This window comes from Cimex lectularius, unplaced genomic scaffold, assembly GCF_000648675.2.
Source record: "Cimex lectularius strain Harlan isolate CLEC.00 unplaced genomic scaffold, Clec_2.1 scaffold169, whole genome shotgun sequence".
NCBI lineage: Eukaryota > Metazoa > Arthropoda > Insecta > Hemiptera > Cimicidae > Cimex > Cimex lectularius.
The window spans coordinates 463,415-478,362 of record NW_019392751.1 but is presented as its reverse complement, the minus strand read 5'-3'; the positions used below and the strand labels follow the sequence as shown (position 1 = coordinate 478,362).

General features: G+C 30.9%; 2 protein-coding genes across 5 annotated transcripts in view; both read right to left on the bottom strand.

Annotated features, from left to right (window-relative positions):
- Positions 1–3,283: 3,283 nt before the first annotated feature.
- On the bottom strand, positions 3,284–6,048 carry LOC106672025 (cytochrome P450 4V2-like). Its single transcript, XM_024227260.1, has 12 exons — positions 5,808–6,048; positions 5,551–5,657; positions 5,402–5,492; positions 5,164–5,346; positions 4,951–5,020; positions 4,749–4,875; positions 4,613–4,676; positions 4,245–4,354; positions 4,115–4,183; positions 3,882–4,050; positions 3,637–3,819; positions 3,284–3,579 (listed from the first exon to the last, which is right to left on the bottom strand). Exons 1-12 carry the CDS (start codon positions 5,977–5,979, stop codon positions 3,401–3,403), a joined length of 1,524 nt encoding a protein of 507 aa, XP_024083028.1. The 5' UTR covers positions 5,980–6,048; the 3' UTR covers positions 3,284–3,400.
- Positions 6,049–7,856: 1,808 nt separating this feature from the next.
- The window catches only part of LOC106672023 (cadherin-23-like), a 135,864-nt gene continuing 128,772 nt past the window's right edge, over positions 7,857–14,948 (bottom strand). For 3 of the 4 annotated variants that reach the window (XM_014403092.2, XM_024227259.1, XM_014403093.2), the window contains 20 exons: positions 14,764–14,889; positions 14,560–14,708; positions 14,322–14,494; positions 13,828–13,983; positions 13,611–13,774; positions 13,394–13,544; positions 12,649–13,330; positions 12,343–12,589; positions 12,102–12,286; positions 11,822–12,045; positions 11,573–11,761; positions 11,355–11,487; positions 11,128–11,285; positions 10,807–11,055; positions 10,431–10,753; positions 10,155–10,353; positions 9,865–10,063; positions 9,675–9,804; positions 9,501–9,590; positions 7,858–8,384 (listed from right to left, as the gene is read on the bottom strand). In XM_014403092.2, the coding sequence (XP_014258578.1) occupies positions 8,219–8,384; positions 9,501–9,590; positions 9,675–9,804; positions 9,865–10,063; positions 10,155–10,353; positions 10,431–10,753; positions 10,807–11,055; positions 11,128–11,285; positions 11,355–11,487; positions 11,573–11,761; positions 11,822–12,045; positions 12,102–12,286; positions 12,343–12,589; positions 12,649–13,330; positions 13,394–13,544; positions 13,611–13,774; positions 13,828–13,983; positions 14,322–14,494; positions 14,560–14,708; positions 14,764–14,889 (4,093 nt within the window). In that variant the 3' untranslated portion in view covers positions 7,858–8,218. Of the gene's footprint in view, positions 8,385–9,500; positions 9,591–9,674; positions 9,805–9,864; positions 10,064–10,154; positions 10,354–10,430; positions 10,754–10,806; positions 11,056–11,127; positions 11,286–11,354; positions 11,488–11,572; positions 11,762–11,821; positions 12,046–12,101; positions 12,287–12,342; positions 12,590–12,648; positions 13,331–13,393; positions 13,545–13,610; positions 13,775–13,827; positions 13,984–14,321; positions 14,495–14,559; positions 14,709–14,763; positions 14,890–14,948 lie in introns of all 4 variants that reach the window. The other variant, XM_014403095.2, reaches the window with a different exon arrangement.

Here is a 14,948-nt window from a genome sequence, read left to right as displayed (position 1 = left end):
TCAACATGCTGTTGAAAATATGATTTTGTAGTCAAAATTTTCAACAATTTTCTTAATTTCATAGTGATGTTACATAAAACCAAGTCTTAAAAATAATATTAATTTTTAACTCTAATAAAATTATTACTAATAAGTTTTTCCCTATATTAAACTTAAGTTTGTTTTGAGCTCACACAAGCTTTGCTTTGGAAATTAAACACTTGTAGGCAAAAAAAAACTGAAGAAATAGAGGTTGAGCAGTCAATAAAAATTCCTGCCACAGGGTAAAATTATTATACCCCCCCTAAAAAAAAAAGTTTTTGCTGGACTTAATTAGTAATGTCAGGAATATGCCATATCAGAGTATGCCAGGATAATAAGAGTGTGTAATCACATCAAGCGGTGGTAACACACTGTTAAACATTTTTTATGTCGCAATGAAATGTTTCAAATATTTCTTGAAATATTTGAAATTTTCTTGTCTTTGTCTTTCCACAATTCACAAATAAGAGAAAGAAAAGTCCTTATATTTTTATCTACTATTTGACTGTCTTCCAAATCATCATGTACTATAACAATGTTTTTGATTTATATATGTGAAAAAGTGTTTCATTTTTCTTCGATCAAGAGGATTTTATAATTTATAATAAATTTAAAAAAATGCTTGTAATATTTAAAAAAATAAACTAAAATAAAACAAAAAGGAAGGAACATAAATATTATCAAAATACAAAACTTTGTTTTTGAAATTGATTACTACCAAAACCATTAAATTTAACCTTTAATTATATAAAAAGCATGTATATTATAAGAAATGTAATAAAAATATATAATTTGGCCATTATCATTCATTTAAGTGTGTGTATCTTTGCTGGTTTGGTCTATCAGGTGCATTTCAGTATTTCGCCATTTTAATAAAAACACATGAATATACAACATTTCTGTGATAAAGATATCGCTTTATGAATTAAAACAAGAAAATTCAGTATAGTAACCTGTTAAAACATACTTACAAAGTTACAAATGATTTTAACTTAAAAATAACAATAATAATAATAAATATTTACAAAATATATATTTCAAAAGAATGATTACAAAATATCTTTGAAATTATGTTTGAATTAAATATTAAGTAACTTTTTATATGATTCTAAAATTGTTTATTTTATAAAAGTTTTTCTAATCAAAAAAGCATTTGATATCTGTTAATATAAGATGATGAACATTTTTAAAGAAATAATTTACTTATTCTTTAGCTGTTTTTACGTTTTCACAAGGTTTCAAGTCCATTTCTTTATCCCTGATTTCTTCAATGATGATATCTGTTGCCGGTACCGGTTCCAGACCAACAAAAGTTGTATCCAGGCCACAGGATTTCAAAGCCTCGAATATAGCGGCATCGATTTTGTCAAACTGTGTCGAAATATCTTCCACATTGTGAAGACCTGCTGAATCGTCCATTATCCAAACAAAAATAAAATTTTGTTGAACACAAATGAATATTCCTGGCAATTATTGCTGAACTAACAATTTTCAAGTTTAGCCCAATGTAGATGCATTCCATTTAATATCTGACCTGACCTACCGAACTCTGTTGAATGATAATATTAGTTTGAATTTATTTTAATTTTAATTTTATTTTTATTTTTTAACCTTTCAGTTAATACTTACAATTTTATTGTAAGGTCTGTGTTAATTTTCATTGTTTTTAGTAAATGAACTTCTATATTTTATAAGTAATTAACTAAACAAATAGATCAAGATTGGAATGCAGATGTATATTTTTTCAATTAATAATCTTATCTCTTTATTATCACGTTCTTCTGTTTGTGTTACATAATTTTTTCTCAAAGTCATGAAATAAATTCAAACGTGTGACAACATTATGCTTATATTTTATGCACTTTTGATTGTTTTCCTTTGTTGGTCATTCGATATAGCAAGCTATATCATCAATACATTTTACATGATGAAACTGCCAGGACCTTCGATGTATCCAACTATTGGCTGGACTTTTAAATTTACTTTATCGAAACTTAAGTTTGTTGGTCTTACGGTGATACACCCAAGTGAGGGCCAGTTGATTATGATTCTGCTCTTGCAAATTGTAGATATTCCCCAAATCTTTGTGAACTTTACTTGTCACAAAATCAAATCTGTAAACATAAATGCTGGATAGCAGGGTGTCCAATTGTTGCCTTAACAAGCCTTAATAACAGAGGAAGACATGGAACTATGTATTCCGTTATTTATTTTTACTATTATTTATGGAATTATATTTATCTTGTTTGACATTAGATGTTACTGGGGGTCCAACTAAGTTAACAAAAGGTGTACAGTATACTGCTCTCGAGCTCAATTCAGGACTTCTTTCAGGATAACAACTGGCATGTTATCAACTTAATTTTCATATAGCAATTAACAATTTTCTTTAAAGGATATTCAAATTTTGTTTTTGTTTTCTCGAAGAAAAATGGCATCAAAGAAGGAAGTTGCTATCGGGTGCTTTTCATATCAATTTTAAAGATATTTTCCCCATAATGAATAACTGTGCGAATGTTCCTGCACAAAAATTAAGCACACAGGTGGAAAAAGACATTTTGGTAAAAAACTAAAGTAATTTTTGTTTATAATTATCTTTTCATCATTTACTGAGATATGCTTTAAAAGCAATTAAAATTATATAATATAAAATTAAACCCTTAATGACTAAAATTAAACCCTCAAGATAATCAAATGGTACGGATTTGTTGCAAAAGATATTGAAGAGTAAGTTGTTTAACAATAAATTTATCTTGTCAATTTAAATGTCATCTTGTTTTTATGTTTATTTATTTTATTAGTTTATTTTATTTTAATTTTTTTTTTTTAAGTGACCGGTTGTTTAATAATTTGTTGGAGTCGTGAGTAGTGGTAAAGAATGAGGTAGTTTAGAAAAACACCTTTTTCATTTTTTTTTTGAGGTTTTGACCTTTATTCGGGTCATCTTCAGAGATAAAAGTGTGGTGCTATTCTTATGGTGTCATATTGCTTATGAACTACACTTTATACCCTGAAGATGACCCAAATAAAGGTCAAAACATCAGAAAAAAAGTGAAAAAGGTATTTTTAAAACTCAGCAAATGTTTGCAGTTATTCTCACACAGTCATACTTTCCAGTGTAATGTAAAAACAGACATTTCAAATTATTACTATTTTATTGATAATTATTATTATCAATATTTATTTATCATGATTATCAATAGTTATTTATTATGATTAGTAATTAAAATTTTATATTACACTTAATTATGTATTACTAAAATACAAATAAAATGCATATATTTACAATACTATTATTAACATAGTGGAATATTTTATTTTTACAGTAATGCTTTTATTGTATAAATAAAAAAGAATTTGTACAAAAATTTCAAAAAAATTATGCATTAATTTTTCCCAACTTTCTTGGAGTAAAATGCATTATTATTGGTTTATGGGCTCTGACAATGAGCAAAGGGGAAAATTTTGTATTTTCAAAAGTGCTGTGCGAATGAAAGTAGTTGTATCTGATTGCCGTCGAGAGGACCACTTTCATCTCCATCATGGCAAACTTTTGACCTTAATCAGACATAATACAATGAATGACAATTGACTGAGACTTTACACAATTATTACCTATGCAATTTCTAGGGCCTGCACTGAACGGGATGTAGGCAAATGGGTGACGCTTTCTGACATTCTCCTCATTAAATCTGTCAGGATCAAATTTGGTAGCATTGTGATAGATATGTTCTGCAAAATGCACAGCTAAGGGACATATCAAAATGTTTGTAGACCGTGGAACCAAAAAACCCTTGGCTAAGGAATAAAAAAAATCATTTGCTAGCTTTATTAATTAAAATAAATCAATAAAAACTTACTTGTTATATAATCTTGTGTTAAAATTCTTGTAAATATTGGTACACTAGGTAAAAACCTAAGAGTCTCTTTGATAACATTTTCGAGATAATGCATTTTTTGAAGATCACTATATGTTACATCTCTATCTGAATCACCAAAAATCTCTTCCATTTCTAAGGAAAGCCTTTCCTACATGAACAATTAAATAGTACTATTATACATTATAATCAATTTTCTGAATTGTTCTTAATACCTGAACTTCAGGATTGGAACCCACAAACATCATAGCATGAACAATTGCTGCAGAAGTTGTGTCATGGCCCTGTGAATACAATCGGTTTAAACAATTTCCGCAGATGAGTTTTTGCTCTTTAGAATTTCACCTCAAATAAAAATGTGTCGACCTCTTCTCTCATGTCTTCCTCTGTGAATATGCCAGGATTATTTATTTCTAGCTCAATTAGGCAGTCCAAAAATGCCTTCCTCTTCTTGACTAAAGAAATGTTTGCAAACAAATTATTTCAGTAAAATCTGACCAACATTTAAAGAACGTTGTGCAATTTATTGAGATATATATGTATTTAATATTGAAACATTATTTAGTATATTTTATATTTTTTAAAGATTTGCATTATCAATTGTCAATCAATTAATACTCATAGTAAAATGTGTAAATGTTGGGAGGGGAACTTAATTGAACCCCCCCCCCTTAAAAAAAGCTTACAGGATAATCAAACTGTTTTTAACTCACGTTGATGTGCACTCAGTCCTGAAGTAATTTCTTTCTCGTGTATTTCTTTTCTTTCAGTTATCACCTATGAAATAATTACATATATGTATGTATTACAAGAATTATAATTCAAACAAGCATTTCCAGTGTGTTTTACATTCTGGGTGAATGTGTGGAGCCGTTGTAGGACTTTTTTAAATCTGAAACCAGTTGGTGTCAAGTAAAATGTGAAATCCTTGTAGAGCCAGAAACAAAGAATCCTTTTCATTATTATTTCACTGATTCTTAAAAAGAGATAAAAAGTGAACAGCAAAATTTTAAAAAACCCATCTGGTAACTTATCATTTTTTAAAACTCACTCTGCAATATCACTGACATACTGAGATGATTTGTTATGCTGAGCTTCTAAATTTACACCCATTGCACTCTCTAAAAAATATACTAAATTAACATTTTTTTAACTTGCAAAAAAATATAAATTATATTTGCATATTTGATATTCTATGAACTTGATATATCTTGGTGAGTCATATTAATTATTTCAATGTTTTCAATAAAAATTCAGTGCTCACCGCTTACGATGTCAAGTGTGCACAGGTTTACCAATTTTGCTATTTGTGTCTTTTCGCCGTTGAGCTCAAGCAACTTCTTTGCAAATATCTTTGCCCCTTTGTTCATGGTCAGTAAAGAATCTTCAAGTATTTTAAAGTGAAACGTCGGTGTCAAGGTTTTTCTCCTGCTGTGCCATTTTTCACCTGTTACTTTCAAATGTCAATCCACTGTTGAGGAAATTCAACAAAAAGTAGTTACCTGAACTCGTCAGCAGGCCTTCATTGAGCCAAGTCTTCACATGGTTGTAATGTGTCCCTTTTGTAATGTATTGCATACTTCCAAGTAATTTCTAAAAGTTAAATATTAATTTTTTTTAAAATGTGTGGATAAGTTATAAATTTTCTTACTTCCAAGTCTTCAGGATCAAGCAGGATAACAACAGGTGTGCCAGCAATCCAACATTTAGCAACATGATATTTATTACCTATGTACGAGACTAAGAAATTGATAAGATCTAAAAAAAAATTAATATTAAATTAATATTAAATATTAATTTGTTATGTTCAATTATTATTATCGAAAATGGTGCAAACTTTCTTTTACATTACATACATAACATTTGTGCTACTTTTTATATGCTTGTATATATTTTTTTACTAAATACCTTCAATTTTCATAAATGCCAATTTGAATGTCCATCCAATGATTGGTAACATTGGAGGCCCTGGAAGCTTATTTAAATAGTACGCATTCCTAATGTAATCAACGATATCCAATTTTATACATAAGATTATAATTAACAGCACAGCTTCAGCTAACAGAACAATCAGATTCATTTTGAACTCGCTGGTGGTAAGGCAAATCTCTTCTGTTGAAAATAAAATATTTTCAATATGATTATAAAGTCTGATATGTCGATTGTGAATCTGAAGATAAGATGTATTTACGTTCATCCTATGCCAATACTAAATATAAATATGGCTTTGTTGCCAATAGTTTGAATTATTATCTTTTCAACATCTACTTTTTTTTTTTTTTTTAACTTTTTTTCATGTAAAGAATCGAACCTATGACCCCTCCTTGCAAGCCATGAAAATCTCCTACTTCGGTGTCTCTGCAGTCTCTCTGTCCCCCATTTAAAGTTAGGCTCCAAGGTCTATCAATAGTAAAGGTCATCGCATAATGCACCTAGATACATTCACTCATTCTTAAATAATTATTTCTTCTTTAATTACCATTCACTCAATTAGGGTAGTGGAGTACTCAATATTTCTCCATTACCCTTCACACCTATTATATAACTAATCTGAGTGCCGATGGGGCACTCAAGATTCCGCCATCAGCCCTTTCACACTACTCATTCATGCTAATAAATACAATCTCGCGAACACTTACACAACTTATGCATATTATTCCAATAACTATAATTAGTAGAGCAATGTTGTTTCTTCCATTTTTTAAAGATAATTTGATCTGAGAATTACATTAAAATTATATATGTAAATGTTTGATTAATTTTTTTACGCATTTGTTCTTAATTAATCTTTATCTGATACATTTAGATCAATATAAAATTATAATTTGATTATCTGTTTTTTTTGATAATTTGTGGACCCCCCCTCCCTGCGATTACACAGATAATGGAAGTTTTACTGTATTATTTTCCTATTTCCTAGGATCAATAATTAATGAAATGCTTTATGCATCTCTTTAAATCCTGTTCCCTTGAGGTAAACAAGTCTAAGTAAAAATCACTTTTTAGGAGTCAGGATTTCAGAATTTGGTTTCTAAAGACCTTTGGATCAAATTCAATTTTTTCAAGTCTTTTTTGTATTGAGTCCATATTTCGTTAAATTCAATATGGATGTCATAGTAAAGAAGGATTTTTAATTTATTTAATTATATCTTGGCTTTTTGGTCCTCATCGATCTAAACACCAATATGTATCTAACTTTTAACATACAGCATTTAGCTATTATCGTACTTCCACTTATGCAGTTATATTCACCAGATGGATAAAATGGGAGAAGTTAAGTTGTACTGAAAACCACTAAATTTTGCAGATAATAAACTAAGAGAACTGCACTAATTCACTTATTACCAACAAAATGAAGGCTCATACAAGTAGGTAAAAAACTGTACTGCATTCAAAACTCTGACCAGCTTTCTCTTCAGCACCATGTAGGAGATTGGTTACTGGCTGTAACAATTGTGTTCTTATTTTTAGTTTACAGAAGGTGAGTAAGTTCGATGGCTCTACTTACTTGTCCTGAGTAAGTTATCCATGGTTATCTGAGAATTATTGTGTTACTAATTATTTATTAATTATAAACGTTGTAATTACTTGTAGAGCCCTGATAAAGACCTCAATAAAGGTTGAAAGCTTGGCATAAGTTACAAAGCTTACTTGTTTTGATGACTGCATCCCTGATCTAGAACTTACTAGTGATATGTCAATTTATCCTTCTTTGGTTTCATAAAAGATTGCTTAAAATGACACCTTTATTTTTAAGCTAATTATTTTTCCCAAAATAATATTCACACTGTGACAAACAACACAAACAAGCTGACCGGGATGATCACCAGCAACAAATAGTAGTCACCAGAATGTGGTATCATTAATTATAAAGAAAAATACTTTAATTAATTATAAAACTTTGGCATCACATTTATTAATTTTCTTCAAATATACACACAAATGAATGACACAAATTTATTTGTACAATGGAAAAAATATGTTATTTACATTCGTTGATTTATTTTTCAATTTGAGCAGAATCTTTAGAATGTATGAAATCTTAATACAATTTATGTTTTGAATACAGAATTAAGAATAATTTTTTAAATAATATTTTTGAGAACTTTAAAGAAATATGTTAATATCATTAGCACTATTGCTTTATTAATTAAATCCCTTAATGTATATTTACAACATAAAATACATTTTAAACATAAAACGAAGGCACTTTTATTAACATAGCACACACAAAAGAAAATTCATATTAGGCTTCACACTCTTTTTATAGTTTGTGTTTAACACTCAATGTCTGGCAGTGTTGCAGTTTTGCATCTTAGTCATAGTTCAGTTGTTTCAAGTTTCTTTGAAATGAGAGTGTTGCCGAGCTTGTCAATGTGGTGGTAGAGATTTCTCTGGTAGGTGTTACCACCGTTTCTATTCAGATCATTCTGCTCCTTCACAGTAACGCTCACAGGGCATTCACTTCTAAGCATATTTGATTGACTGAAATAAAAACAGAACAATGTTTATCTATTGTATAGTGTCAAATCTGCTGTTGCATGCAAATAAAAACAAAAAAGTGATAGTTTTTCAAGTCCGTCCTGTCTTTGCTAAAATGTTGGTCTTTGCACTAAAATGTCTTGTACATAAATGTGATAATATTAGTAAAAATTGGGGGATCAGTGGTCACAACATTAATATGTTAATACTGTGCTAATCACTGTAATGTAATGGCCTCAGGTTCTAATCCAACAGCCCGGCATTTGAACACAACATACAAATGGTATTTTTATTTTATTTTATTTTTTTTTTTACAAAAACACCGGGACCCCAGGGGTTGATATAACATCTGCTGTTGTGAACCCCAGTAAAAAAAGATAATAATTATCTGAAATTCTACCCTCTTTCATAGATCAACATACTCTATAATTCCTCATGAAAAGAAAAAGAAAAAATTGCATTGTATAACACTTATTGTTTAAAGGTTACATTATTTTTGAATTAGACATAACAAATCTTCTGGGTTTAGAAAATTCTTCCAAATTCTACAAAAAAATAAAAGCAATATAAAGCTATTGGAATACTTCTAATTACAAAAGGGTTAAAAAATATTTTTTTGCTACTGTTCTTTTCTTAATTTTATAGTCTGTATCTGACTTATTCAGTTTTTCATCAATATTGATAATATTCCAGTAAATAGACGTACATAAAATTCCTTTGACAGTAAATTTCTATTAAAATCAAAGACAACAGATAATCTTCACTGCGTCAATAATGTTAATCTTATCTCCCATGTTGTTGATGAGTGATGACAAATATATTTTTTTCAATAATTATAAATACAACCTTGTATTAAAAATAAAAACAATAACAAGTGTTATAAAATAATTTCTAATAAAAGGATGTTTATAAAAATTCAGAAGAGCCTTCAATTGCTTGTAACTTGACAAATAAAGTAGATAAAATTTGAATGATTTGTATACTTTAGTGTAAAACACTGTGTGTCAAACAAGCATTATTTTTTCAACCATTTCCAAGCAAAGGGGAGAAGAAAAATCATGCAAGTGCAATTTGTTTTTTGAGTGCATCAGTCAATTGTGTATAAGAGACTGATCTCACCTATTACAAGAGGAGTTTCCAGTAGTATCCTCTTGAGTATTCACACTCACAACAGCATTCTCATCCAGGGAATCCCTCTCAGAGGTGTGACTGTACAAGGATTAAATGAGGAGAGACATTCAATTTATTTGTTTTTGGATTAGTTAAAAATAGTATTTAAAAAAGAGGCCTTACCTCATTGTGTCGTCTTTGTACCACTCGTTTTCATACGCCTGCATCCAAATTGGGTTTGAGCCTTCCACACTGTGCATGTTAGTGTTTGGGACTCTGTTGGGAACCCTTGTCATGTCTGACTCAGTAGAACCTGGAAAAATATAAATAAATAAACAATTTATAATTTTGGGATTTGCTGTTTTTCACTTACCAAAAGCCGTGACTGTAGCTGCCTTTAACTGCCGTTGATAGGATGACCGTTGGGACAAACATAAAGAGATAACAAGTATTAAAAGGACTGACAGAAATGCAGTAGCACCCAAAAGCCAAAGCATCATGACACTATCAGCATGAACCACTCTGGCCAAAGTTACTGCTTCCGCAGCTTGAGTATCCAGGACATTTGTTTCCTAAAAATATATAAATATAAATAAATAAATATTTTATGTATAAAACATGTATTTTACAAATGAACTTTCAACTCTAAAATGTTTGCTTTACCTTAAATAAATTGTCTAGCCTTTCTATGTTGTGGTCTATTAAACTAAGGACGTCTTGTACATCCAAAATAGAATGATCTTTAGGATCAACAAAATGCAAGTAAAGATCAGTTTTTGTTTTATCAACACGACCGTCTTTTGTTTCATGAACTTTGAACAAATCAACATTGACTATTGCACCTGTCACATTTCCAAGAACACTAAAAATAAAAACATCATTTTTTCTATATTTTTTTCAATATTTTTATAAAAATATTTTTCAAATTTTATGACATACTCTCTAAATTTGTCTATGTGGGTTCGGAGTTCTGGGGGGTGCTGCCGTAAGACAAATTTTACCCTCTGGTCTTCCCTCAAGAGGTAGATAAATACGTGCGCTTTATCTGATAATCCTCCTGTGTCATTGACCATGACGGTAAAGTCAAAATAGCCCTTCATTCCTTTTTGTGGATCAAAGTTGAGGAAAACACCACCTGTTTGCTGGTCTACTACAAAAGGAGGCTGCTGTATATTTTCCATCCCTTCACTTAGGGTCATCTGTGTTTTGCCTGTGATGAAGTAGCTCAGTTCTGAATTTTTCCCCGAATCTGGATCGTCAGCCTGTAAAATATTTGTTTTAACATCTTTTAAGTACTGCTGGAAAGTCTTCATACTTTAACTTGAAGAAATTCAGTTCCAAAATCGGCTTCAGTTGTAACGCCTCCTGTAAAAACTTTCTTAGCAAATTTAGGAGGATTGTCATTTACATCAATGACATTTATGATGATTTTTAAAGTTGTATCATCTTTTTTGCCTTCTTTTATTATTAAATCTGATTTCTGTGGCATTTTGGTGCAGTCTTCACTTGCTTTTATAATCATCTCATGTTGCTCTTTCTCTTCTCGATCCAAAGGTTTGACAACCTATAAAAACCAATTATAGTTTTGATGAAACAATTAATTAACTTAATTACTGAATTAATTGTAATGTCTTACAGTGATTTCATGGCTTAAAGGTTCGAGATGAAAATATCCTTCTTCATTCCCATCTATTACATAGTAGCAGACGGGAGTAGGTGGTTCCATGTCATCAATTTCATCTCTATCGACAGTTTCTACAATCTGCCTTCTTTCTATTCCTGGTTTCATGTTTTCTGATACCCAAAAAAAAAAAAAAAATCAATATTTAATAACATTTTATCATAATACAATATATTACATACCAGTAAAATTAACTGAATATTCTTCAATGAGGAATTGTGGCTGATAGTCATTAATGTTTCTGACATATATTGTCAAATCAAGATCAGTTGAAAGAGGAGTTGGTACACCATGGTCGTAAGCCTCAACACGAATCTAAAAAAAAAAGTTTTTAATCAAATGAGGTTTAATAAAAACAAAAACCTTTTAAAAAATATCAAAATGATTTTCAAAATAGTACATGATATAATTTTTGGGTCTCCCTGTCAAGAGGTCTTTTCAACATTACAACCCCAGTGTGTTGATCTATGTTAAAAGTTTTCCAATCACCAGTTAAATCTTGTTTAAGTTTGTAATTGACAAGTGCATTTTGCCCGATATCCTTATCAATTGCTTCAACCGTTATTACTATACTGCCAACAGTAGCGTTCTGTAATCAAAATAAAAATGATTAAACTTGTAAAAAATGGCAAATGAAAAATGAATAAACCTCAGGTATTCTGATTGTTGTGTTATGTTGAGGACTGACAAACATTGGAGGATTGTCATTAAAATCAGTGATGCAAATGTCAATATTTGCCAGTGTCGATTTTGGAGGTGAGCCAAGGTCTGATGCTTCTACTGTCAAAGAATAATTCCCATATCTTCCTTTAAGGGAACTGACACTTAACAGTCTTGAAGACCAAGAGTCTACCATTTCTAATTCGAATAACCCTATAAGACGAAACAGAAATTAATTAATTATTAAAATTAGTGTAAAAATATTTTACTTTTTTCATTGCCGGCAAGTATGTTAAATTTTATCTGCCCATTGGGAGTGGTCGGATCATCTGAGTCCACAGCTTTAAGTAGTAAAATTGTATCTCTTGGTTCATGAAATTCTGTTATGACCACACAGTTTTCTGGCAGATGAGTGAATCTTGGAATTTCATCATTTACATCCAACACGTTCACCCTGTACAAGTTATAATGTTAGCGAGGGTTACAATTGTAATTAGACGATCGTCTCACATTATCTGCTTAAATGCATTGCGGCTTTCACCACTGGCAAAACCAAACTGATAATTATCCCAAGCTTGGACAATGAGCATGTATGAGTTAACATCTTCCCGGTTCAATTGATCAGTAACATTAATTACACCTGTATCTGGATTGATTTGAAACTTCCCCTGAGATGATCTTCTATCAAGAAGATAAGTAATTTTACCGTAATCTCCAGAGTCAGCATCTTCCGCAACAATTTTGGCTATTTCTGTTCCTAAATGACAAAGATACCAGTAAAACTGTTTTTAAGATATATAACATTTATGAATATACCTATGGTCGTGTTTTCTAGGACATTGATGCTGTTTAATTCAGTTACAAAATAAGGATTGTTGTCATTTTCATCCAGCACTTGAATATAAACATCGACGAAGGACGACCGTGGTGGGATGCCCGAATCAGTTGCTTTTACAGTGACATTTATCCAACTGACTTGTTCTCTATCGAGGCGGCTTCCAACTACTAATTCACCCGTTGATGGATCAAGATTAATCAATTCAGTAATGCTTTGGCTTCGTTGCAATGAATAAGTTATGGTTCGGTTTTTATCAGCATCATCTGCTACTATGTTAGCTATAGTTACACCATTCTGTGAATTTTCAGTAACTGATCTCTTATAGTACGGTTTTCTAAAAATTGGATTATTGTCGTTTTCGTCTTCGACAAGAATATTCAATGTGCCAGATACAATTTGCTTTCCATTTTGAGCATTTGCATCTTCAACTGCTACAATAAGTTTGATGGTTTCTACCACCTCCCTATCTAGATTCTTAACCAGCCTGAGTACTCCCGTGTTTGGATCTAATTCAAAAGTTGCACTAAGATCGACTTCTGAACGTTTAATCAGCCTTCCTTCTTGTGTTCGTCCTTCAATACCACTGGGATCTATCGTATATTTCAATCTTGCATTGGAATCCAGATCTGTTGCAACAAGCCTTGCAGCAATATGACCAACCTGTTCAATGACCGTAAATAGTAATTTGAAATACCAAATTATTGAAAAATAAATAAAACATACCGCTGTGTTCTCTCTGATAACAATATTACCAGGATCTTGAAGTGATGGTAGTTTGTTGTTGACATCAGTGACTTGGATGCTGACTTTAATAACTGAACTTTGTCTTTGCTTCCCTATCCCTCCATCTAAGCCCATAACACTTAACGTATACCTACACAATATGATAATTTATTAAACAATCAATTCATTTGAAAAAATTTAAATTAAGTTATTTTACTTTGTAGTGCGTGGCTGTGTTAAATCAGGGTCAAGCTTAGCGCCGATGGCCACACTAATGACACCTGTGTTTGAATCGATAACAAATTTATCTCCGGCACCGTCGATAATCCGATAAACAATTTCATTATTTGGAGCAGAACCATCAGCATCATGAGCAGTAACCTAAAAGAAAAAAAAAATTAAAAAAATTCATATATAAGTAAAAAAAATTGTACTTTTAGAATAGATGTTGCACTAGGAGTATCTTCTGGGATGATGGTTGAGTAGCTTTCTGATTCAAATATTGGTGCATGATCATTTACATCTTGAATATATATAGTTACAGTTGCAACTGAAGACATGCTTGGTCGCCCTCCATCTTCTGCTTTTACCTGTACCAAATGAAAATTAATATATTTTTTACTAAATTGTAGAAGTATCCATTTTTCTTAAAGTTGTTGTTCATGGTTGTTGGTGGTCAAGTTTGTTAAAAATGTGGTACAAAAACAACCAGCTCTCTTGCATATAGTGCATATATTTTGGGATTCACATGTCCCCTCTTCAGCAATAACTGTTGCCAGCCTGGAAGGATGTGGATGAAAGGAACAAAATGATAAAAGGATCTGTCCAGGTGGGTGAAAGTTATAATTTGTTGTATTGTTCCAAGTTTTTAACAAGCCTGACTACTGAGTACATTTTTTATTTTGTTTTCCTTGTATTTATATTGTACCTGGAGTGTTAATGGATAAGATCCAAGAAGTGTGTTTTTTTCTGGTCTCAGCAGTGCTTCAAAATCCAAAGGCTTTTTCGGTTGTAGTTCACCTGTCATTGGATCTAATGTAAAATTCTCCTTGAAATGAGACCAGCCTACCAAAGAATAACGAATTTCGCTGTTTCTTGTTCCTACAAAACAATACAAATTCTTGAATGCCTTGCAAATTTATAAAATAATAGACAAATTGTTCTACCATTGAGATCTGCATCCCTTGCTTCTAGCAGGAGTGGTGATTCGAAGCTCTTTTCATTTTCAAGGAGCCTTGCTTCATAAGAAGTTTGCAAAAACGTAGGTGCATTGTCATTTACATCTTCCACGTTTATAACAAGTTGTACTGTATTCCTAGCATAAACAATATAATTTTTATTTAATTAAGAAAAAAGAAAAACAAACAAACCTGTTTCCTAATCCTAAATCATCTCTAGCTTCAACAGTAAGATAGTGTTTTGGAATAAGTTCCCTATCAAAAGTGGGCTGTTCAGATTTTATTGTGATGGCACCAGATATTGGATCCAATGCTAACCTAGAACAACCAAAATTAACAATAAAAAAAATTGAATATATCTATAGGAAATAATAAAA

Excerpts from the sequence above, each read along its gene's own strand:
- LOC106672025 (XM_024227260.1), bottom strand. The coding sequence starts at position 5,979 with ATGAATCTGATTGTTCTGTTAGCTGAAGCTGTGCTGTTAATTATAATC. Across the intron at positions 5,347-5,401 it reads AGGCCTGCTGACGAGTTCAG|GTGAAAAATGGCACAGCAGG; the intron begins GTAACTACTTTT and ends TGAAAGTAACAG. Across the intron at positions 3,820-3,881 it reads AACACAAGATTATATAACAA|CCAAGGGTTTTTTGGTTCCA; the intron begins GTAAGTTTTTAT and ends TTTATTCCTTAG.